The sequence below is a fragment of the Aptenodytes forsteri genome, unplaced genomic scaffold, assembly GCF_000699145.1.
Source record: "Aptenodytes forsteri isolate BGI_AS27 unplaced genomic scaffold, ASM69914v1 Scaffold99, whole genome shotgun sequence".
Taxonomy (NCBI): Eukaryota; Metazoa; Chordata; class Aves; order Sphenisciformes; family Spheniscidae; genus Aptenodytes; species Aptenodytes forsteri.
The window spans coordinates 3,244,596-3,270,635 of NW_008795321.1; the positions used below are offsets into that span (position 1 = coordinate 3,244,596).

At 39.2% G+C, this 26,040-nt stretch overlaps 1 protein-coding gene across 1 annotated transcript in view; it reads right to left on the reverse strand.

Annotated features, from left to right (window-relative positions):
- GLIS3 (GLIS family zinc finger 3) overlaps positions 1-20,786 on the reverse strand; it is a 177,566-nt gene extending 156,780 nt beyond the window's left edge. Inside the window, exon 1 of the mRNA XM_009279945.1 lies at positions 20,402-20,786. Coding sequence (XP_009278220.1) covers positions 20,402-20,786 — 385 coding nt within the window. The remainder of the gene's footprint in view (positions 1-20,401) is intronic.
- Between the last annotated feature and the right edge of the window lie 5,254 nt (positions 20,787-26,040).

Below are 26,040 nucleotides of genomic sequence, written 5' to 3' on the forward strand. Positions count from 1 at the left end.
TTTCCTAAAAATACATACACAGTTTCACACACGCTTTTTCTTGATGATTCTGCTGAGTTACTCATTACACATAGAAGGAGTGGTAGAAGGCATTGCATGCCTCAAATGGTATTAATGACTTGACATTTATCAACATTTTTCAACCACAGAGCTGTCTGTAAATGTACTCATGTACATTTTCTTTTCACAGTCAAGCTAAGAGGGACTGGCGAGGGTACTGAGAAGACCCTGCTTGCCCTCCACCCTTAACACCAGGCACGCTGTCCCATACATTTTGAATTGCCACTTGGTATTTGCCAGCTTACTCATGCTCTTCCCCTACCTGCCATCAGGAGGCAAAACAGAAGGGGAACCTGAGAGTGGTCTTGGCATGGTGAGCCACTTGTGTGAACAGAAGGGGTCTAGACTCACCAGGGACACGCAGCCCTGGAGCACACTGCACATCTGCAGGTGCCCACTGTGGACAAGCCACTGGCAGACAAAATAGGCTCCTTAACTCAAGTTAAATGAGAAAGAGCTTTTTGCTTGGTTCTAGCTCTTGCAGGCAAATGTCAGCACTGTTCTTCAGAATATTGTCTAGACTAGAAAGCATGTATGTCAAACCATCTGCAGACACTGGAAAAATCTGAAACCTGCTAAAAAACTACTACAGCTGCTAACCTTGTTTTGATTAGTTTGTTGCTAATTTCTTCACCTAAAAACTCAAAAGCTGGTATTCACAAAACCTTCTTTCCATAGTAGCTCATAATCAACTGATCATTACATATTTAAAAACCGAAAATGCTGTGCAGTACCTTTACGCAGTTTTGCATGGTGCCAATAATAGCAAAACAGACCGTTTTGTTTGTATATACAGTTATACAAACTAATTATATAATTAGTTATTGTTTGCCCAGTGCTTTAATGTATACAATTATTTTTCTTCAAGAGTTGCTCATGTTTATCAGCTGGCAATGTAAGAAAACCAAGATCAGGGCACCTCAGCTGCACTCTGCAGTGCAAGAACCCAACTAAATGTGACCACTGGAGACATGTGTTGTCCGCAACAGCAGGGAACTTGCTCAGTTCAGCTCCCTACCTACGGCCGCTCTCAGCAGCACTTTAGTATAACCTTGTCTCACACCTGCACTGCACTCAGTCCCCGCCTCTATTTCCATAAATGTAAAATGAGATTTACAAGAAGTGCCAATAAGTTTTTTAATTCACTTCCACTACACTCAGACCTCAGGATCAGTCAAAGTGAGACCATCGCTGAAGGTTTTAAAAAAGCCTATCAATGAAATGTGCTAGCAGCTATAGCACATTCCAGCTTATCATCATGTAGTGTTTTGAGACTTCATTTTCCTGACATGCTTTTGTCAAAACACAAGAAACAAGAAGAATTCAAATACCTTCTAGGTGCTTTTACACCCCGTACACTGTAAGAGTTGTACAATGTGTGGTAATGCTCTGATTTTTTTCTGCAGGGTATGTTGTGCTTTATGCTGTTTAAAAGGAATAAACCAAGTGCAGGTTTGTTTTTTTTTTTCTTGTAATGCAGAGATTCTAGCCTGTTTCAGTGTCTTTCCTTTACTCTTGGCTTCCATATAGAAATTGTCATCCTTTTTCTTCTGAAGGCTACGGAGGATCAGAGTGCATGCAGTAAGCTGGGTCTGGAAATTTTGTTTTCAGTGGCCTGTCTTCCCCTTTCATGTATGAGGCCCTAAGACAATGACAATTTGTATTTCAGAGGAGCAAAGATAAGATGCAACAAGCAGTACCAGACTAACACAGCTATGCTCTTCTCAGTGTCCAGGAACAGAACAACAAACAGTCCAACAAGACTGATCCCTGCAGTGTTTGGTCTAGACAAAGGCAGACAATAGTGAAGTAAAAGTAAAGAAAATAAAGTATAGAAAAGAAAGTAAAGCAAAACTGCATCTTCCTGGTGAAACCTGTGAACTTTGAGGCACAATGCTTCCCACGTCTCTCCCTCAGAAGTAAAGCTTTGCAAAACTTCTCAAGTAACCCGAATGTCATTTACACAGATTTGGTCCTTGGTGTTCCCCTTGGCTTGTAGCAGGGCAATTAGCAGCATATTCCCTTTGTCCAGCTGGCACAATTATATTGTGGTTAAGTAAACATGGGGCACGTACACTTTGTTCTCCCTCTTCCTCCCACAGGTAACCCTTCACACACTTTCAGCTCCAACACCCAAACGAATTTCAGTCAGTATCGGTCTTATCAGAAGTAAAAGACAAAGTAATAAAAGAAATCTGCATTAAAAAAACCCACATTACCTTCTTGTACAAGAAGACGACTTCAATTATTCACGCAGCAGATGTTTCACATTGTAGCTATACCTGCTCTGTATCTATGTCTTTCTGCAGCTGTATGTGAAGTATGCATTTTTAACACCAGAACATTGTTGCTTATCTGAGTGCTGTCACAGTAGCTCTTCATCATGCTATAAAGAAACTGGAGACTGAGGGGAGATTTGAACAGTGCTTTGAAAAGTCCAAAAATAAAAGGTAGCAATGATGGGGAAATAACCAGAGCACAATGAGGATGGGAGAAGATAGACTGGAAGCAAGAACACAATGACTGAAAGGCAGGAGTTACACTTACCACTGCCCTCCACCTCATTTGATTTCATTGCATCTGTTAAAGGACCGCTTCCCCAGAGGAGCTTCTGACAAGTACTACCAATTTTGGGAAATGACAAGTACTAACCTGTGTCTTTACTGAGTTATCACGCCTGCCGTGGGTACTAATTTAGAGGTGCTACTACTCATCCTTGCCAGAATTCACCCTCCACATACAACTACAGGCCTAATGCAAAGAATCATGTTGTGAAATTTTGAATAGGACTCAGCAGCATCTGGAAAAAGTTTATTAATATTCATAGACCAGGTACATTTCAGACAAAAAGAGACATACTGAAGGCATATGACAGGTAATTGAGAGGTATGGCCACACGCACTGTGCAGACATTAAGACACTTCTGTAATTTGCAGTTGCACATTTTTTGTACAGTAACAGCAGCAGATTTTGGCAGATACAGTATTAGCAACGACTCAGAGTACCTAGAAGAGGGATTGCCAGTGAGAAAGCAGCAAAACTGGAGATCAGGGAAAGAAATGGTAGTTTTCCACAAAAGCTAACAGACATGAATACAATACAGATATGTCATTTCATGTGGGTTGGTTCCCCCCCTGCAATATAACGGGGAAAATCTGGCATAATGTCCTACTGCAATACAAAAAAAGCAGCTGATGTGTTTTTTTGCTTCGGTGATGAGAGTATTATCACAAATACAGAACAGTAATCAGTGGCTGCTATTTTTCTGGTCACAAGTTAGACAGCTACACTATTTGATTCATTGGTACATAGGAATAAAGTAGGTTTGCATCTTGTATTTTGAATTTGTGTTGCATTAGTCATGAGCATACAAATTTAGGATGTGTGCATATATACCTATGTAAATAGATAATAAGCAGAAATACTGTAAACAATTAGAATATTCACCAGAAAAAATGGATTAAAATAGCTGCTAAGAATCAAACCCTAAATCTTATCATACTGCATTAGGAGCAGCAATTCAGTTATTTTAATGAAGTCATCTGAACTTCAGGTTACATCCTTTGCAACCAAGTATTAGGTATGAATGACTGAAAATACCGACACTCAGTTTTTTCTTTCAATAAGTCAAAACAGTATTTAAAAAATGTTTGCAGTTGGAAAAGCAGATGCTTTGCCAGTCTTCTACACCTTATTACTTCTTTAACAGTTTGTTTTTCCTGTTCTAAAATAATCCAGGGCTTTCAAAAAGTTTGGAGGGAAGACACTTAGACAAAAAAAAAAAAAAACCTATTACTCCTTTTTCTTATCTTTCAAAGCTACTATTATTCCTTAGTGACTTATCTTTGGCAGTTCGTAATCCAAACTCAATTAACTTTCTTTCAACACTGTTTTTACCATATTAATTTCAACAAAATCTCTCCTATGAATAATACCATATTATGGAATTTAATTGGAATGAAATAAATAAATCAGTCTAAACCTCTAGAATCTAACATAAAGTTTTTTCAAACATTTTCAACAGTTCTGCAGAAATATCCAGTATAGACATAGTTTTCCATTAGATTCTAGAAAAGCCTAGCATTTTCTAATAAAACTTCCATGACCTGTCCACAAAGCCTAGAAAATAAACTGCTCCAGCAACTTTCATTCTGAGTTTCAACTTCACCCTTTGACAGGGAGTTGTTGTTACCATCTAAAAGAAATCTTTCCAGCTGCACAGACCGTACCACCTCTCTCAATAGAAGAGGTTAATTAAAAAAACCTCCAGATTAAAGAATAAACTCATGTTGGAGTCAGGGAACGTTCATGCAGTATTTTCTATTAATAGGAATGTACAAACTCCTGCTTTCGTGACCAATGGGGGACACAGCCATGTAGAAAGAGCCTCCCAGCATGTATTTTCAGAACACTCTTAGACAGCACTGGGGCTGATCTTCCCACTCAAAAGGCTTTCTGCAGAGTCCCCAGCCAAAGAAGGTCCATGTTTTCTCCTCAGTCTACTTTCCTAGTACGATAGCGATTGTGACTGTCTTCTATAGAATGCACACAAAGGAATGTCCTTTTCCTTCTTCTGGGAGGAAGACTTGTGCATTGTGTTTTAGGTTTGAAGGCTGAGAATACTTCAGCCATTTGCCTTCCAAAAAAAGAATAAAAATCTTAATTTTTCCCCTTACAAACGTCAGTGCACAACGATTAAGAAAATCCACAAGTCTAAACAGGTCCTTCAATCTACAGAGTATTAAGACCCAAATCTATGAAAATAGATTTACAAACCTGCACAAGAGCTGAAGCCAATCTGAACGTGTACTTAGAATCAACACAACCGCACAAGCACTTGCTGAACTTGAATCAAAAGCAGTGTTCATAAGAGAATTATACCTGTATTTGAATTACACTTTCAAATTTCAATCCTGGTTGCTCTACATATACTGACATTTTCATCTTCTGTTGTCCAGACTATGATCCTTTACTCCCATTAGCCCTTAACTTTACACAGTATAGTATTTAGTAGGCAAAAGGGGTTCAGAATCTCTCCCTACAATGTTTTCCATATCGGATAATAATTACATCTGTCAAAGGCAAAATTTAAAATCAAGATCTATTTAGACTTATTTTTCATATTAGACTCATCACTGGAGTTGGGGATTTGGTTTTTTTCCCCCACAAGTGAAAGAGAGAGAATTCTTGCAAGCTCCAAGTTTCAGTCTCTGTACCTCACAAAATTACAACTTACTGTACTTGGTCTTTACATGAGCAAGTTTTCCTTTTCCATCAGTGCTGTTCGACATAACTGGCAGGGGGTGAGCTGCAGGAAGGTAAGAGGAGTGCCGAGGAGATACGAAAGAGAAGGAGAAGACAGGGTTACCTGAGGTAGAGGATGAAGCTCCAAGGCACACCCTGCACAAGCATGCTGGTTTCTAGAAAGGCTTGCTGACAGAGTAGACGCAGAGGGAAAGGAGACAGAATTGTGATGCTGGGGACACCAGGACCTACCCACCATCCCACCTGGTGGGGACCAGTAGCCTTTGGTAACCCCCAGTCAGGGGGCTATGTGGGACAGGCATGGGTGAAAAGTTTTCCAGTAGCTAACTAGACACATGGTCTGTCTCATTTGTTTTTCAAGTATTTCCTGGGGCAGACTCAAAGCTGTTCCACCTTTCCAACACCCAGTAAGTTAAACATCCCAGTGAGGTATCAACCCTACTTAATTTCTGCACAGGACTTGTCATGAGGTCAATAAAAGTTTCAAAGCCCTCAGCAGCTTCCATATTTAGCAAGAAAATAATTTTTCTTTTGTGAGAAAGGAATTCAAAACAGCCATGGAAAAAAAACATAACAAATTAATGGTGTTGGTCTTACACAAGATTCTAGGCAGAGTTAGCAATTTGACTATGAACTACACAAAGCCATTTTATGAAACAAATGCTTCCCATCCCCATCCAAGTTAACAGTAATAAACAGACTGACCAAAAATTGACAGTTTCACTGGGTTTTGAATACTGCCCAGAGTTTGTGTGATCACGAATGAAGATGAGAATATACAAATCTATGTAAAATTAATTTCCTCATTCCTTTTCCCTCTCCATGTATTTCTAAAATGCTTTCAATGATCCAAAAATCTTTCATTATGACTTCTCTGCTCCTTCTCCCACCTTCACACCAAAACAAGTCTGGTTAAATAACAATCACTTCCACTTCAACCAATCAAGATGCCAGAAACAATATTCCCATTATGTGAACCCCAGGAATTTCAGAGATAAATACTCATGGCTCAGAAATTTCCCTGTTGTCTTATGAACACACATGATGCATTCCAAAATAAATGGCTTTTCACATGGAAATAAGATGTGTAACCGTGTTTCACAGCAATGAAGAAAGTAGTTGAGAAAGTATATGCAAGATGGGAAAGATGCCGACGCAGCAAGAAGTCAAAATAGAAAGCCACTTTAGGTGGTGCAGCAAAGCTAGCAATAATCTGAGTATAGATTAAGTGGGCAAAACCCACCAGCCTTGCACCTCTATGGGCAAAGAAGAGTCAGGCAGCAGCATCAACCATCCCACTCAGGAGTTGGCCAGGAAGTGTACACAGGATATCAAAAGTGGTTTTCCAGCAGGCCTCAAGGTCCCAAAAGGAACAGCATTTCTCTTATATTACAAAAGATTTTTTAAACATTTCCTCTTATTTGAAAGCCAACTCATTTTCTAGCTACATGCTTAAGCAAAAAAATATCCAAGCAGTCCTCTCTTACTACCAAAAGCATCAAAACATTCACAAGAAACAGTGTGGATTGTGTTAGAAGATACATTTCACTAATTAATTGACACCAATGCTGGGTCAGTAGTTCTTTAGAAGAACATTTATTTGGGAATGCTGATTGACAGACCAATTATAGTTTGGTTAGCTGGAACTTGAAAGCCAACTGAAGATTTATTAACAGATGTTCAAGAAGTAGTATATAATAAATGTAAGTTCAGTCTAGATCAAATAGGCTACTGCTGAACTCTTGACTTACCCTCTGAAATAAGCCATTGAAAACATCTCAGTAGGACAGAACAAGGATGTTAAAGTGTATGTTATGTAATTAAGAACTATATTTAGCTGCCAAAATAAACTTCCTGTTGATAATGTCAGCAACCATGACGACTGCCTGTCATACTATACTGGTGTTTGAATAAAGCATGAATTATGAATTCAGGCAAATATTAAAATTTATTCTGGGAATTCTCAAGTGCCTTTTTAGTAAAAGTATCTATTTTCTTTTTACCCTTCTAAGTAAAAATTATTAAAATGTATACAGAGTTTTTTTTTTTTAAACTTCTGTGCTCAAAACACTTATTTAGGATGTTTCCAAACCATTCATGGTAAAATTCTTGGTAACCCCAAACCCTTTTCAGTGGCTAAATCTCATTCAGGTCTCAGAAGCAGACAGACTGAGACAAACTGTATTCCTAAACTGTAAAGTAAAGCTAAATTTTTTTGTGTAAAAGGCAGGATATAACACTGGTTAAAAGCACTCTGTTCAGCCTTAGACTCCTCATTCAAGTAACAGTAATGAGAAGACACGCAATAAAGAAAAGAGCCATTCAGTTGAAATAAAGAGAAACATTTTTCATCAAAACCCCAAGATTTGAGGATACTGAAAAGCAGACAGAGAACCTTTTTATTGCTGTATTTCGATCTTCAGTCCAGTCAATACCAAATACCACCTAAACAGAGGAACCTGTACAATTTCATTGTTGCTCATACGAGATCATCACTCTTGGTGTTCATAACCAACAAAACCTGAATACATTATAATGTTAATAAAACTTAATCCAGCCTAAAAATTCACTCTCCGTTCAAATAGAATCTCTTTTTGGAAATGACATGATAACATTTCTTCTGCCTTGAAGCTCCTAGAGTAGTTTGCAGGTCTTCAATCCCACAGCTCCTGAAAATGCAATGAAGCTGTGGCAGCCTGACGTGAGCAGTGTGCTCCCGGTCGCATGCGCTTGCTGTTAGAAGGGGGAGGGCCATGGTCAGCCCTGGGAAAGAGAGACCCTTCCTCCTTTTGGGAGCTGCTGGGCTAGTGGAGGGAGAGAGGGCTGGTGAGACTGCAGGGTACAACACGGTGCCAGGATGGAGCTGAAGAGATGGCAGTAGGTGGACAGACAGTCACATCTCAGGGAAGACAGACACAAATACTTTGCAAAGGACCAGAGAGGGACCAGGCAGGACTTGCCACTGCGCCCAAACCCCTGCACTGTTTGCTAGCAAGGAGTCCACGTAAGACCCTGTAGGATTTATAAATAAACATTTTGATTTCTCCTCTTACTACTTTCACTTTTCTCTTTTTATGAAGTTAGCCCTAGTTGTTACCCTATTTTTTATAATGGCCAATTTAGAAAACTTACGTTAAGTCTTGGCATATCTATTGTATAATGGCCAATGACCATTCTCTATCACAGGCATTAAAAGCAGTTATCTCCACTAACAACTGGGGAACTGAATCAGACATTGCATGGAGATGGCTGTCCTGAAACCTTCTTGGGACTATTCAGCAGGGCTGTACCACTTGCGGACCACAGACTCAGAAACCACATCTGCCAAATTTAATCACTTACATGTTTAGTATTACCTTTGACGAATAAGAAAAGTGAAGAACATTTTTGGGGAAAAGTGACTTTAAAGCTTGCTATTTCCAATTGGCATTTGCCATTTCCAATTTGCAAGCTCTTAATACTTGTCAGTGTTTTCTTTAGCCACACTGCAAATTTTAATCTACTGGGTTTTTTTAATCTACTAGTTTTAATATACTGTTAAATATTTCAGTAACTAATTCTCAAATCTCAATTCTGTAAAGGATTTTTACCAAATACAAGGTAGGAATCACCCAAAAATTTTTTGTAAAAGCAGAAAAGCCTGGATTCTCCTGCAGATGAAACAATACCAGTTCCATGAGACTGCAGGGAAAGAACATTATCCCACTACTTTGTTGGAGACCCAAACATAGCTTCTTTAGTGGGAGACAGGTTGTAGTCTGATGGAGCTTATTTCCCTGCAGATAGCAATGGTCAAGCACCTCCAATGCTGCCTTTTTTTTCTTTGAAGAAAAAAAAAGAGAGGCAGACACTGCAAGGAAGTGAAAATGGAAAAGTATGTACTTATGAAGTACTGCATCCACTCCCCATTGTTTAAATATCTTTTCTTCTTCATATTCATCTCCAATAAAAATCTTTATTTCCTAAGGCTTCATTTAATTAAAAAATAAATAGTACTAATGCAAAGTCAGTCAAAGTAGCCTTTCCTGAACACAATGGAATGCCTCCTGAATGAAGAAAACATTTTACCCTATTGACCTGCCCTCAAAGAAGCAGGAAGCTCTGCAAAATAATTCTGACCATGCAGACAAGAGTTACATCAATGTGCAAAGTAATCCCTTATTACAGCCCAAATATGCAGTTCTGAGTACACCACTGATTTCAATAGGAATTTGGCTGGAGCAAGATCTGGTGTCATTTCAGGGAACTAAATTCATGAGGCTTTTGGACGCATTTGCAAGGGGAAAGTGTAGTGAGGAAAGCAGAATTTTCCTCACCATTGCACACAGCTACCACGGGTCAGCCAGGACACCAGTTCTTCTCACTGGCTGAAGTTCACCCACTCCAAGCACCAACAGGAGTCTCATACCCTGGAGATGTCCCCTTGGACACTATCCGCCTGCCATGTGAACACCTGCAAGGCAACCCGTCATGCCAAAATTCTTTCCAGAGCTTTTACAAGGGAAATGTTATGCAGCGGCTGCCTTATTATAATAACTAAAGCTGGGGAAGGCATGTCTCTTCTGCTGACCTCTCAGCTCGGTGCTGTCCCCAGACAAAACGTCAGGCTCATGGTTAAATTGGCAAACCTGAAGACATGGTGGTCTCTGCTCACTAAAGCATAATAATCCACTGTAGACAGACTCTCTTCTCACTATCATTTGAAACCTCTTATACAGGAAGATAAAAGTTGGCAGGTCTATTCCAGACAGATGCAGCGAGTCACTGAAACCAGTATCAGTATTAGTATTACACATGCCTGTATGCTTTTTCATGATGAACATTTGCTACAGTCAAGAAAGCCAGAGCTACAGTGACAGACTGATGGTACACTTCTCACGTGCACCAGCCCTCTTCTACTTTCAGTTGCCCATATAGAGGCCCAAAGATGTCCAATTTTAAGGTGAAATTTTACGGAACTCTAGACATGTGCTTCCAAAAAAAGAACAAAAAAATGCTGAAGTATACAAACTGTGTGTTTGTATTGTGAAACAATACCTGCATGTAAAAATACACACGTCATGCTGAAGTTACACCCATATATGACATTTTAATCAATCACATGCTAGCACACACATCATCTGAATGCACTTTGCAAGCAAACTGCTGCAGGTTTGCACAAGAATAGTTTTCATCTGAAACCTAGCTCCCAACTTCAAAAAATTTCACCGCAACAGTTTAGGGATATTTCTGGGTACAGCTGTAGGAAGACACTAAGTTCAAAACCACAGGACTAGATCAGTGAACCCAGTTGCAAGACTGACCAATCAAATATGCAAACATTTTTCATTATTTCAGAAGCATCTCAGTAACTGTTTCATTAACTAGCTTAATTTCTCCTGAAGGTCAGTCTCTAGAAATGTCATGTGTACAAATGTACAGCCTTGTTACAGAGCAAGTAGGATAATCAACTGCAACGATTGCCAATTTTTGCAATTTAAATATCCTGTCAGAAGAAACGTACTGCAGTGCTCTCATTCATTCATTCATTGAAATTTGAATTTCCACAGAAAAAAAAAGTCTAAGATACTCAATTAGCAAAGCATTTGCTAATGTCCTAACTGTCCAAATACTGGTTCTGCCTGAGCCGACAATAAAATTCATCATAGGAGTTGAATGGAACAACTTCCACCACAGAATAGAGTAATTGCTCCAGAAAGGAATTCCTCTTTCTGATCATCTGGTCATAAAGGCTTTTAAAATGCTTTTTTTTGGTGAAAAGACAGTAGCAAAAGTGAACCGTATTCTGTTTCAGCCTATTAACGTGTCAAATGGTTAGACTAAATAGGGATAGATTTCTCTATACAGCCCAGGGAAAACCACTTAAACCACTGATTTTATCAGCTGCATGGTATCTGTAGAACTGACCACGTAAAACCCCAATGAACTGAGATTTTCATCACAAGGAAAAGTTCCATTTCTTCCGTTTAGCGCTGCAGCTGGAGAATATTGCCTGGACATGTGGGTTTTGTTTTTGTTTTTTTTCACAAAGCCCTACATATGAGCTATATCCTGTATCACGAGATGGAGGGAAAGGGCTCAGAGAAGAAAAAAGCTCATTCCCTGTTCCTGCCCCAGGCCCTCCTGCCTTTCATGATGTGAGACATGTTTCTTATACTCCCTTCCCATTCTGGGGGGGACTATGGAGCTGACTTCCAACTTCTAGAAACAATCCAACATTTAATCACCTTCAGCAGCAAATGTAGCCCTGTGACACCCAAACACTACTAATCCTACCTCCTAAATCTCTCTAGAAAAACCAGCCACAAAACAGCTGAAGGGCATGCTTGCCACCTGCAGAATTTCACAAACATTGGTATAAAATGGCAATATTTAATGTCTTAGCCCTATAAATATGATGGTTAAATGCAGACAACAAACTTCGCTAGCTGTTCACTCAGTCTCAAAAATTTTCCCCCTTTATGAATAATCTAGATTTTTATTTTAAGACCATGAACAGAAAGTGTTTATTAGTTGTGCAAGATCAACTATCAGAGATAAATTAGGAGATCAAAATCCCACCTAGAGCCACCAGAACTGACAATGTTTCTTCGCTGAAATACTGAAGTAGTACCACTTTACCATTGAACAAGTTTCACTGGTAAAGTCACAGCAGTCAATAATGACTATTTTGCCATAATTCTGTTTACCCAACAAGTTTACCATGGGACATAAAAGATAAAAAACAAACCTGCTGCTGCAGTTCATATTAATACAGTTTAAAAGACTACAGTAAGCATTTCATGGCAGTATATTTGTTCTGGTACCTTACAGTTAATACCACCTTTAAAATTTTTCTGTTTGTTCAAGAGAAAATAATCTCCCCATTTACTTATTCACTATAGACACTTACATCACACCCATCACTAAGTATTATATTTTCATCACTGTCATTGTGACTTGCGTTGCAGTAATACCCAAAGGCTGCAGTAGCCATTATGTCTGTTACTGGGCAAACATAAAATAAATAAACTCTTCACCATGAATCCAAACAGAGAAGAGAGACAAATGGGGAGAGTGAGAACAGGGGGACATAGAGCTAAAATGGGACGCAATCATTCAAGAAGCTCCAGCAGCAAGTACCACAGCAGAGACCAAAATAAAATTCTGCTATGCTGATGTGACTACCGAGTTTTGACAACAACATCAATTAAGCCATGTTTTTACATCTGCATCTCTGCATTCCCTGCCCAGTGCCCCATCTGCTGCACCCCACACATACTGAGCTGGTATCTCAAGTCTCCTGAAAAGATGGTCTACGCTCTTACAACTAGCAGTGAAGGACACGCTCCACTAATTCAAGTATAAGGTAACATGCAATGCCTGCAAACACCTCACTTGCCTGAGATGAAATATACCCTAGAAGGGATAAGTGGTACAGAAACACAGACAAAGGAACACATGCAGGCTCTTTATAACCCAGTTAGAAACAGGTCAGATACATTTTAAGACAGTTTATTGTCCAAGCTAAGCCAAAGTTCAAACATGTAAGCATGGTCCTTCAAAAAAAGTCATACTAATTCCCCCAGCTTCCTTGAACTCTGAGACAGAACTAATTATCAGATTCAGTTTCAGAAAGACCAGCTATAAGTAAAATAGAAAAGAAAGAAATCTCTTTGGTGCAGGCAATTCCTGCTTTTATTCACAGAGGAATTATAGAATCACAGCATATCTCAAGTTGGAAGGGACCCATAAGGATCATTGAGTCCAACTTCCTGCTCCTCGCAGGACTATTGCAGGTATTTACAACTGTGTGAGAACCCTGAAAGTAAATGAAAGACCATTTTTGCACTTTAGGTACAGAGTAGGTGTCAGATTCCTGCTCCCAGGACTATTGCAGGTATTTACAACTGTGTGAGAACCCTGAAAGTAAATGAAAGACCATTTTTGCACTTTAGGTACAGAGTAGGTGTCAGAAGAGCAGCTTCTCTTCTCATTGTTTTCCGTGGGCGAGGGGTAGGAGAGAGCAGCTAAAGCGAAGCAAGCAGTTGGTATGCTTCCTGTTCGCCATCATCAAACAGGTCTGCAGCAGTAGGGACCAAATGAAGGAACACATTACCATGGTGAAGATCATGTTGTAGCATTGCTAGGAAAGGCAGTATAGTTCAAGAAGAACACAATGGTAATATGCAAAAAAGCCAAATCCATCTGCAAAATTCAGTATTTGCACACATCTCTGCTTAACTGTGCACCAGGCTGCTTTTTGGCCCCCTGCTCTTCCATGTAAAGGCACAAACAACATGTTCTCTCTCTGTAGGTGCACATGCAGCCCTGAAATTAATTTTGTGTTTAACATCAATAAATTGCACTTCAGGTGGAGATCTCAAAGCACTGTATAAATGTAAAAATAACTTATCCAAAATTTGCCAATGAAAAGAATAGAAGCACAGGAAATTAAAGTGACTTACCCATATTCACACCAAAATACTCAAATCTTACCTCACTCAGGGGGAGAGTTGGCCTCAATGCAGTTTTCAAGAATGTTCAGGTACAAAAATTCCAGAATTTTGGTATTTCAACTGGATTTTTATTCCAAATTTCCCCTATAAAAGGTGGCTGAAACATGCATATCTCTGTATGAAAACAGATTTTGTTAGTGCCACCTCCTGGTGATAAAACTGAAAAATCATGCACTAAGCTGACGATTCTCAAAGTAAAGTGAAAATATAATAGTTTGGCCTGTTTTGGTTTGCTTGTTTATGATGGCTGAACCTGAGGCATCAAATTTTCCTCTCTGCAAACTTGAAGGAGGACACAAAATTCATTAGCCATTTTTAAGATGACATAAGTGCAGATGCATAAGCATCCTATAATCAGTGGTAACGGAGAAAAAAAAAGGAGATGCTACATTCCTGGAAAAGTCACCCTCTCAAATCTGCCTTGATTTTATCCTTTGGGAATTTTGCTGGGGAGGACATTCAAAGGCATACTGAGATCTCCACCGGAGGTTGCCCATGGGATCATGAGCTTGGTGTAGCCTCCCCCATCCACCTTGCCCATGCTTTCTTTGAAGCCTTCCAGCTGGAGACAGTTTTTGGATGCTATTGACAACAGCAAGCTGTCATCATGGTGAAAACAGGTGTCATAAAGTTATTGATAAATACACGCCATCACCTTCAACTGGTTTGCCCCAGTCTGAAAGAATAATATTTGGTCTAAGAAAATTATAAAATACGAACTTTACTTAAATCTACCCCTTCACTTACTGTATTTTGGCTATCTACAATTCATTTTAAAGCTCACTGCCCAGGCCCACAAAGCAGAGGATATGGGTATAAGGCTGGGTATGAGAGAAGTTAAATCACACTCTTAACACAGAATGGGTAAGTGTTGGCAATATGCCTAATACTCTTGAGAGATTTTACAGTTCCTGTGTAAAGTAGATCCTTTTTGGCATTAAGCCTAACACCCTTCAGGGAATTTTTGTAAGTTGCCTGGGGCCTTTGTAACACATATTCCAATACGCACTTTGGTATCGCCAGCTATTTTTATTTTCTTAAACATTTTGTTCTTAAACAAAATTCTAAATGCTTAAGATAAAGACTCTAAAAGTACAGACTCAAAGTCAGTGTAAATCACTGTCTTCCATCATTTGTGTTCAAGAGTTGCCTGAACATCATTTATGTTCAGGAGTTGAACCATGCCTGAAACCATGACAGATGCGGGAAAAAAAAAAAATTAACCTGAAATAACCACTCCAAAGGAATGTCTTGCAACAGGAATCTGTGCACCACCTTTCACATAAAAATGAAGTAAACCTCTTGCACATTCTATGAGAGGCACACCAAGAACCACAGTGAACCTTCTCAAACCTGACCAGGATTGCTGGTCATCCAGCCTCTAAAACTAATTGCAGAATTAAACTCGGGGAGTCTTATGTTCTCAGCTGTGCCCTTTTGGAAAGTCCTAGACCAGACAAAGGAATCCACCGAGACCCATCCCTACTGTCTTCAGAATGGATTTCCCAAACAACTGCCAGAGCTGCAAGTAATGATTTCCTTGCCTTGATGGATCCTGTATTGTTTTTCAAGCATATCAAGGCCACTGAAGCATATGCAAAGCTGGAAAATGTGTCATGCTGGATAAAACTAAGATCATTATCACTTAATCACTTTGCTGTACCTAAACATCATCAATAACCAGGCTTTAAAACTGCTGACAATTGATTATAGAAAACAACCGAAAAAATAAGTCGAGTCAAGCTTTCTGCGTAAGAAACTGCACAGAATACTAATGAACATCTTTTTTGAGACTGCGCCAACTGACACATAAAAACAACAGTACTAGAGAGCAAAACAAGTATGTCAAAGAGATTTCAAGTGTGGCTCAAGCTGCTTACTGATTAACACTTCTGCATATAACACTCCTCACAGACCTGTGCGGCTATTGTTCAAAACTGAAACAAGGCTCTCTTGGCAACTGGAGACAAATGATCCTCCCTGACCAAGTTCACAATTCTCACACAGCTTAGCAGCATTGGAGCTGCTTCTTCCAGAGCCTCTGGTGGAAAAAAAAAAATCCTAAGATTTAATGCCTGTCAACTATTTCTAGCATAAGGAAGAGCCTTAATGATCTCCAACAGGAAACATGCTCATCTTACACATGAACATTAGCTAACTGTCTCATTTTACTAGAAAAGATTTACAGTCACATTTGCAAGATATACAATACACAATGATTTTTCATATCATGGAACAAACTTAACACTGCAGGAACCACAGAAATGGAAGATGACAGCTGTCTTTTCAATGGCCCTGGAAAGGAAAATAAACTTGTGCCTACCTGCACAAGTTTCTGCATTTCTTAGAAACAAATGTCCAGGTTTGCTTCTTCAAGTCCCATCTCAAGTATTTTCATGTTCAGTCTTCACAACTATAACATAGTCTTAGTCACATACCCACATGTTGACTACACTAGTTTTAGTAGAGCAGTCAGGGTGGAACAGAAGGCCAGACTGGTTTCCAAGGCTTGAACTCTCCACGTGTGCAGTGTCACCTGCTGCCAGGGAGAATGGAGGACGCAAGGAGATGGCTACGGCTCTTATGACTGAGAGCTGCTCACAATTTCTAGGAAGTCTTGCCAGACATACCAGCTAAAACCACAATCACAATAAGTAAGACCAAAAGCCAGGCTGACAGGCTGCCTCTCCCCTCTCCATGTCCATGTTGGACCTCTCCACCAGGTTATGAGCACAGTGGCTGGAGGTGCAGCAGCTGCACCACCTCCACCAACAGCACCTCAGCATGGAATTTCAGTCACAGTAGAAATTCTCCATCAGCCAAATCCAAGCTGCTTTAAGACTACAATATATTGTCTTACAGGACAGGAAAATCCACTCCTAAACTTGGAATGAACTGCCATAAGCATGTTAAGTAATATCACAGCGATTCAGACCAAGGATCCAACTCCCACAGCAGGACCCTCCCCACAGTGGTGCTTATGAATAATGCTGAGGGAAAAATACAAGGTCTCCACCCGAACTACTCCCACAGCCACCTTCCGCAACTACCTACACCAGGAGGGACATGTTTATCTTTAATACCTCTTGATGGACTTCAAAAACATGTTTTCATTCACTGAGTAAGAGAAACCAGTATAGGTGTTGAACATACATATCAGTCCTTTCAGTAAATGTGTTGTTTTCAGAAAAATTTGGGATTTTTACTACTACATGAGACATGAGAACACTCAGGATATGCCTAAATATAGTCCAGCTCACGCTCACAAGTCCCTTGTCTGCACAGAAGAGTGAATAAGACAAGCAATAAGAACAGCTACTAGGTTTTCTAGGAAACAAAGTATTATTCAGATGTGTATAAAGTACAGATATGCTGGTAATAAATCCTTGAATACATAACTTTTGGACATCACTACATTTAGATCACAGTTCTTATTTGAACTATTTGAAATTTACAGACTTTTAAAAAATTACCTTCTTAACAGACCGCTGGATTTTTTAAATTATATTATTTTTCATTACAAGACTTGAATCAAAAGATCCGCATTGATGAGAAAAGCTGAAGACCAGTGCTAGCCAGGCTATGGTCTTGTGTCTTCCTTTACTGTTCTCACCCTTTTCCCCTTTCTGCTCATTCCTGCCTGATGTCTCTCTAGCTCACTTTCACCTCAGCGGAGACTGTCAGTAAAGATCACTTTCTAGGCCTGAGTAAATCTAAAAGGTGTGAAACCGATTATTCACAAAAAGTGGTCAAATACACATATCAAACAAAATGAGAGACTGTCAATTTCCAATGCCAAATACATGTCCTGTTATGCCTGCATTTTGCATATAATTTCTATTAGAAAATACCTAATATGGGTACACAAAAGTGTACACTCCTAGCAAAAAAAAAAAAAAAAAAAAAAAAACTTTTGTACTAGCACATTTTTCAGTACTGAAAAAAATCCACCATTATACTATTTCCTTTTCATATACACAGCACAGTACTAGAAAGCATATTATACCATCAGTACCACAGAGGAGGTGAAGTAACTGAAGTCAGAGATGTACACCAGTGCATGTTCAGACTTGCTTTTTTTCTCCATACAGTAACACAGCACAACGTGCTTCAGGTTCTCATCATGCACAAAAGCATAACAGTTTCTCTCAATGTGACTTAGGTGGCATCCTTTCTAAAAAATCATCTCCTTTCAAAGCTTTGTAACATTATACAAGATAAAGAGAGTCTTCATGCAAAGTAAAGACTCTCTGTGTGTTGTGGTTACTGTAGATTATTACTGTTCTCTTTTTGTGCACTCAGCACCACCTCCTGTCAAAAAAAACCCCTCTGTAAAAAACAAGGCACACAACTGGATTGCCCCCAAATATTCTGTTCTTTCCTCCACCCCAAACTGAAGCTCCTGGGTTTTTTTTTAAACTGTTTTATCCATTATTGAAAGAATGCAGGCAAACTATTCCAAAACCACTAACAAGTAATTTTGTTGTATATCTTGCTGCTTTTACTATCCCATGTGTTTTAAAGTAAAAAACAAAAAAACAACAAAAAAACAACTTTTAATAGTGCAAACCTCTATTAATGATACTGAGACAACTGTAAAAGGAAAAGTGTTGTCTTCTTGAGATGGAGGTTTAACTAAAATAAGTACCTACCAAAAGATATTTCCGTCCATGTACCCGCCACTAGAAAAGGACAAAATATATAACATAAACTACATGAATAGTTTTATAAGGTTTACAGTCTTATTTACATACATGCTATGCTTTATACAGCATGTGTGTGTGTGTATATATGTAGCATATATACAGCATACAGTTCAAAGTCTTAGAAAATTATCTGGACATGACCAAGTGAATGAGACTTCACTCTTCCATAGTGGGTACATTCCAAGCACGCATAATCTTCAACTCTGTAAGTGATCCTGCTAATAACAAAAACTTTAAAGCATGAGGAATTACTAATCCAAATCCATAGAAACATAGAATCTGAAGTCCACGGTATCTGAAGTCCACAGTATCTTGTCTAACCAGCACTGCTTATATATAAGCTTCCCTAATGCCAGCCCTTCGGCTGAATTCTCTACTCGCTATCCCACAAAATAGCAGACTATTTTCCATATGTGAGAGCTAATCAGGCCAAGACGGAAAGATGGAAATGACAGCAGCTAGGAACAGAACGGTCCAGCACAGCAGATCAAAATCCCCAAACCAAGTACATGACGCTCTCTTCACCCTGTGATGCTGCTCTGCAACACATACTGCAGGTGGCTTAGCTGTTATGCAGGGCTATTTTAGAGATCCCAGCATGGATTCCCTGGTTTTAGGCATGTAATTTTGAAGACAGCAGGAATCAGGCTCTACCTGTAGTGAAAGAGAGATGGAAAAGTTCCTCCAAAGCTCATCATGTGAGGAGTCCACCTCTCTTCACTGTAGCAGAAGCTTAAAGCTATATGCTGTGAATTACACCCACCACCAAAGCAAGCACCAGACGGGTGATCTCAGAGGTCACCCAATGAATATGTATATGCATTACCACTGGTCTGACTCAGCAGAGCATTCAAGCATGCAGTTAACTTTCAGCTTGTTCTGAAATGATACTGGTTTCAAGCCTTGCTGAGGAGGGATGGACTTCCTAAGTTTTCAAAGGGAAGTAGTGAAGAAAAACAGGAAACGGAGAGAAGCAATACATTTGGAATAAAATGGGAAATCTCCGTCTCCTTTTCTGCACTTTCACTCAGATATCAGCCCAAGCTTTTCTTGGTATTTTAAACTATTTAATTATTTTTCTATACATTAAATTCTCATGTCTATGTACATTCAGTTTCAAAAGTATGATACCAAAACTCCTCCAAAAGAGTATCCCAATCTCCAGCATGACCAGAGTCACGAAGTACTGAAAACTTAAAAGTTCTGTTTTGACTTCAAAGACCCAAGAGCAGACAGCCAAGTACTTTCTCATAGATAGGTAAATCTCTGATGCACAAGCACTTACTCACAGAGGACCAGCCTCCAAATTTTGTGAGGGCTATGCATCATTGTTTTCTACAGCATAAACAGTGGTTCCAAAAAATGGATTGCAAATCTATGGTCAGATATGCTCCAAAGTGCTTTACAGCTTGTCCAGCCTAAGCAGTCTAAAAAAGCATGACTACATTGCTGCTTTCATCGCAAGTAGCTGTTAGTCACCAGTGGAAAGCTGTGTTCGTGCATCCAAGAAGGAGTATTTCTGATAGCACTCGCAAAATTCTGGTGCCACAGAACATAAAATTACTATCTGGATTTGTTGAGTCAAGAGATTAGGCTAGCAAAGCAAAGTCACACTACACTGTTTATAAAGAATCTTAGGACAACTCAGGGATTCTGAGCAACTGCTGTGTAATACAAAGCCCCTGGGAACAATCAAACAATGAATTACTTTTGTGGAAAATAACAAAACATTTTGTTTCAGTATCTCTTCCTTTGTAGTAAAAGAGTGGTAAAGAAGAGACTGGATGCCATCTACTAAAACCAATATCATCTAGGTACGTGATATTGGAGAAGACATGCTATTACTACTAGCAATAGAAAAAGGAGTCTTACCTTCACCTGTGCATGGGGAGAAAGTACTTCCAAATTCTTGCTGTTTTGGCTTTAAAGACTGTGGGGCTGGCAGTCCTGGGGGCTGTGGGACTTGTAATAAAGGCTTCCCATTTGTAACCACTTGTTTCCTGGGACTTAGAGCAGGAAGGTGTATAGTACTGTCAATGATGTTGCTCTGAGGAGCTACCCCTCCTCCAAGGGGCATCTTTATGTGTAGGCTGGAAGACAAGTTTCCAATAGCTGGGCTTGGGGTGCTGCTATTTGAAGATGGGCAGGGCGTTCCTGCGTGCACTCTGGTAGGTGGGATCTGCTGTCCACTGATCATCCTAGGTCCATGAGGAATACCTGTTGTCCGATGGCTCATACTGCATGACCTCCCATTCATTTTTAAGAAGTTAATGTAATCAAAGTGTGTTTTTACAGACCCACAGCTATGACTGATATCAATCCAAAGTCAGTAAGTAATCCATTGTGTATAACGCCTGTTTGAAAAAATACACAAATAAAAATAATTGATATTGTAGTAAATAATACATGAAAGAGGACTGCACATGATTGTTAACTTTGTGACATTACTGGTTGCAAGAAACAAAGTACAAGCACTATATGGTCTGTCAGGGAGAAAGAACAAAGCCAAGCAATGACTTAGAGCTCTAACACAGGGAAAACCTGCCTCTTCAAAAGCTGAAGTTTGCAATAAGGTCAGCTGCCTTCACATTAGCTAAACCAGCCATGAAATTAAGTGAATGCTGACCAAGTGCAAGAAGGCAGCCAGGAGTGAAAAGACTCTGATAGGGAGTTGTCATTAGCATGAACACGGCTATCGCCCCTTTCTCTGCCATCTCCTCAGTCTGTGAATTAAAATGGTGCTGAAAAGACAAAACAGGAAACATACCAGTTCACATTCTAAAAGATGTGCATACAACAAAATGAAGAGGGAACAGCACAACCACAGAAATGCTTCTGTGGTCCTTCAAACTCTGTGGCACTTCACAATAGAAAAGTATTGCAAGAAAGCACAGCACAGAAGTATTCATAAACATAACTGCAATCACTTCAAAAGTGGATGCTTACTGTAAGTCTATAGATATGCCAGAACTTAAATGTAAGCATACAGTAGCAAATTTTCAAGGACATCTTTCAAATGATACCAATAATTTTTGAACTCTGACTTTTCATCACTTATGTTTTCCTGTTATATAAACCTTAGAAGACAAGACTGGTAAGGGGTTTGAGAGATCATCTCAGCCACAATCTACCCCAAGGTAGAATCAACTAGATCTAAACATTTCCTGACATAAAAAAGATTTTCAGGCAAAAGCTGCACTTGTCAGTGCAAATCACTGGGCTAAGATATTGCACAGATGGGGTAATTTCAGCCCCAGCTCAGCTGAACAGCACATGCCCAACTTTCATCACTAGATTCACATGTTTAACATTAAGCACATGTTTAAGTAGTTTGTTCAATCATAGACTTGGTGCCTAATTAACTTGTTCAGACAAACAAATTAAGTTGACAGAAATAAAACTGAAGTATGGCTTCAATTATGGTTTTCATTCATGTATACATTAAGGTTTTAATTAAGTATTATGATCTTGCTGCAGCAAAACACTGAACCGTAACTTTTACCTTCAGCACACGAGATTCTCAACACTGAGGCCAGTAAGATTATAACCAGTACATTCATCATTGAATTCCATGTAAAACCTTCATACTTAACCCTTTGCTTACTATGATTCTGCAATGTCTCAATTTTCTCCATCTGTGAACTGTCAAAAAAACCCAAAACAAAACATCCCTGTTTATTTTGCAAAACTGCATTCATAGCACACTTCCAGATTAGAGTAAAAGCCATCTAAGTGTCTGTAGACATATATACATATATTCACACACACTCTGCAGTTAAAACTCACTAATAATGAAAGGCCTAAATACTTTATCTCCAAAGGCAAGAGCAAAATCCCTACTGACAATAAGAGAGATATGCCCTAACCACACTCAAATGGTCATAAAAGGTTTATTCTACATACTATTTTTCATTGTTACATTTTTATATTATGGGAATAAAAATTGTAAAGCACACCAATTAAAAGCAATATTATTTATTTCCATGCCTGGCTGAAGCATAAATCACTCTCTGCAATTCAACCAAGGACAGGGAGAGCTCAATGTTCTTAAATTCTCAGAGTTTGTTTTAAAAGCAGAATGTACCTTGCCCTAACACAGGTGACTAGATCCTTAGAAAAGAACAGACAAAGGCAGTTGTTTTGTTTTGCTGGCAAGACTATACAGCATGTCACTATAAATTGGCTACAAATAAAAATCATTCTTGCCTGTAATTCTTGTCTGCAATTTTAACTACATTAGAAAAGTACTAATATAATCAAGAAAAGATTATACATGACAAATGCATTAGCTTTACTCAACAAAAGCACCTTTAGTTTAATCAACAGAAGAATACTTCTACATAGCTTACACAGACCTATCAGCCCTATAAAATCCAGGTCAATATACAACTTGTGTTGTTAGTAGGTTGGTTTCCTTTGCTATTCTTCTCTGGTAGTATTATATCTTACAATGATTAACAGTGTTCTATGCTATCATTGTTCACTTTTATCATTAGCTACTGCTGTTTTTTTTACACTTTAAGACAGGCCTCTGGGCCCGTAATTCTTTCCTCATGCTAGTAAGCTGTATTTGAACCAAATGACCTGAAAGTACAAACAAAAAAACCTCTTTTATGAAAGCAGAAACAAGTTAAGTAATTTCTCTACATTTTCTTCCTCTAGTCTCCTTCCTGATTCTATCATGAAAACGTGTAACATTACATTAACACACAAATCAGCACTTCCTTTCTTTAAAATACTAAAGCACCTTGGAGAGCTAACTTTTCCCATTTTTTCTAATTATTATTTTGTGGTATTTTCAATATTAGAATATATTTACTTGTTCATGAGTGGCTTTTCATTAATTAGATTTGTTTAGTGTGAACTTTCATCATGATGTCAGGACCTTCTCATATCAGAGTGGCCAAACTGATTCAAACCAAAATAACGGATTACCTAGAGGTTCATTAAAGCATGTACAACTAACTAAATGCCAATTGGACATGAATTATATTCTAAAAGTCTAACCAACTTTTGCATCAGATCCATAAATAGCTTCTGATTACAGCTACCTGTAATAGTAAAAAGACATGATAAATTTCTAACTGAAGTGATCTTGGAAATTGTAGGAATACAGCACCAAATACAACAGCTTATTTAGAAATAAGCTTAGAAATCCTGAATAGGGTTGAAGCTTAATGTACTAAGTGAAAATACAAAAAAAAAAAACCAACCACAAAAAAGAATACTATCCTGAGACTGAATGGCTGTGCTGACAAATTCTTTTCTTCTACCAAAGTAACACAAGCACTTGCCACCTTTTAATGAAATATTTCTGACCATCAGTGAGATATTGTAGTGACCTTTTCATGCTCCCATGGATGTTAAAGGAAATACAATTATGTCCACTACTTCTGAAGTCTCTTTTTTTTTAAGCTGACATTATTCAAAGCTGTATGACTCTGCATCTATCAATAACAGCATGACAACATAATTACTCAAAATCCATAACAATGATTCATAAATTCACTTTCAGAAAGCCACGTAGTAAAATTTAAATTCAAGCTGAAGCCCTGGAAAATCCGAACACTAATCCTTCAGAAAGCAAAACAAAAGAAGAATTCACAAATCTGCGCCTGCAGCACAGTATGCCATATAGTCTACTTTTACAGTACAGTTTTGAAAAGTAATCAGAGTTGGCTTACTGCTTCACCCACTGAAATAAGAGGTAAGATACATTTCAACTTCAATAAAAGCTGAATTACTCCACTGCAGATATCAGTTTAAGGAATTGTAATAAATCCAACTCAGGAGACACTTTCACAAAAGTAGTTATCAGACACTGGCACTTCTTGCATAGGGTAGCAAGCACTATCCCAAACCAAAGGAGAAGACTGAAAGACAGTGCACCGAACAGTCTTCTGTTCTTCCACTGGAGACATCACACCTCTACAACAGCTACCATACACCGCAGAAAGCAAATATGAACCGTAACCCCTTCCCTTGGGACTGTGCGCTTCAAGACTGAGCGCCATCCCTCATCCCCACCATGACCAGGGACAACCAAGCCTCTCTCCACGTTCTCCTTGGCACAAGTCCAGGAAAACATTTACTTCCTACCAGAGCTGAGCTACCACAAGGCCACCCAAAGGGGCTACCTCCCCTTTAAGCTCTGCTCTCCCCTGCCAGCCCTTCCCTCCTTGTGTGGCCATGGTATTTGGAGTATCACCTATCAGTGGCACCATGGTGAAACTCTCAGAAGTTGCTGCCGCCCCTGACGTCACACCCCTGATGAGTCAATCTGGTTGGACTCGAGGACTGGGATGGAGAGGGGGAAAGGACAGCCACCAAAAGCTATAGGGATGCCTCACCTCAGCCTCACTGACCACTCAGTGTCTACAGAAACGGGGCCATGGAGGGTCCCGAGGTTTTTGTGTCTCACAACTGCTTGTGACAAGGACACACCCTAACATAGGTGTAAGCCACCAACTTAACAACTCATTTTCTAAAAAGCACACACACACATAGGAAGTGCTGGTATTACAGCTTTTGTACAGTTATCTGTCTATAGCTCACAGACCAAAGCATAGTAATAAATTCTTCTTGGAAAGGAAAACCACACAGATATTTAACTAGGTAAAAAAATAATAGCTGAGAGCTTGAAATTAAGCTTGGAACAACACGTACATTAAGAATCACAGCTGCAATAAAGGAAGACAATCTAGCTTCAAAAATGAAACAACAAAATAAGCTTTCCACTCAATTTATAGAGAATCTCTTCCCCACCCTCCATGCCAGCCAGCATCTCAGAAGTCATGCACTACTGAGAATAATAAATACCTCGCATTAGCATCCACTGTTTTGGTCATTTGTATCCATTTCTTGACAATTGTACTCTTGGACTACCACAGGGGGCTTCATTCCAAACTGCAGTACTGTGATAATATCACATTTTTCTTAGGCCCAGGTGGTCAGCCAAGGAAAATTAGAAAAGGGTCACACAATCTGAGAGTTTCTAGTTCTCAAACATCAGCAGAATGCCTTCTTGATACAACATCAACAAGCAAGACAAATGAAAGCTAAAGGATGTCCTCTACAGCACTGTGAGACAACCAGCCCCCAAACATGATTGAGTTTCTCAGAGCTAGCGTAATGAAATATACTAATTACTTATTACTTGCATCACTATAATTCCTAGGAAGATTAGTCACAGAAAGGAATGTCTTTGTGCGAGGAACTGTACAAACACAGAGCAAAGCACAATCACCGATACTGCTGCAACTGCCATCAAAAGGGCAGCTGTTATCAGTGGACAGGATGATGTATATCCTAGCATAGCTGGGACCAAGCATTTTTACCATTCTGCCAGAAAAACCTTCTCAGGTTTTTATTATGGTAATTAAGATCTCCTAAGCTTTTTCTCTATTAGGACCGTAAGTGTCAGAGCTGTGCTACTGCAAGTGGTTGCTGTAACAGAACAGCATGAGCTTTCCAGGAACAACGTTATTCTCATTAGGGCTAGCTACAAACTT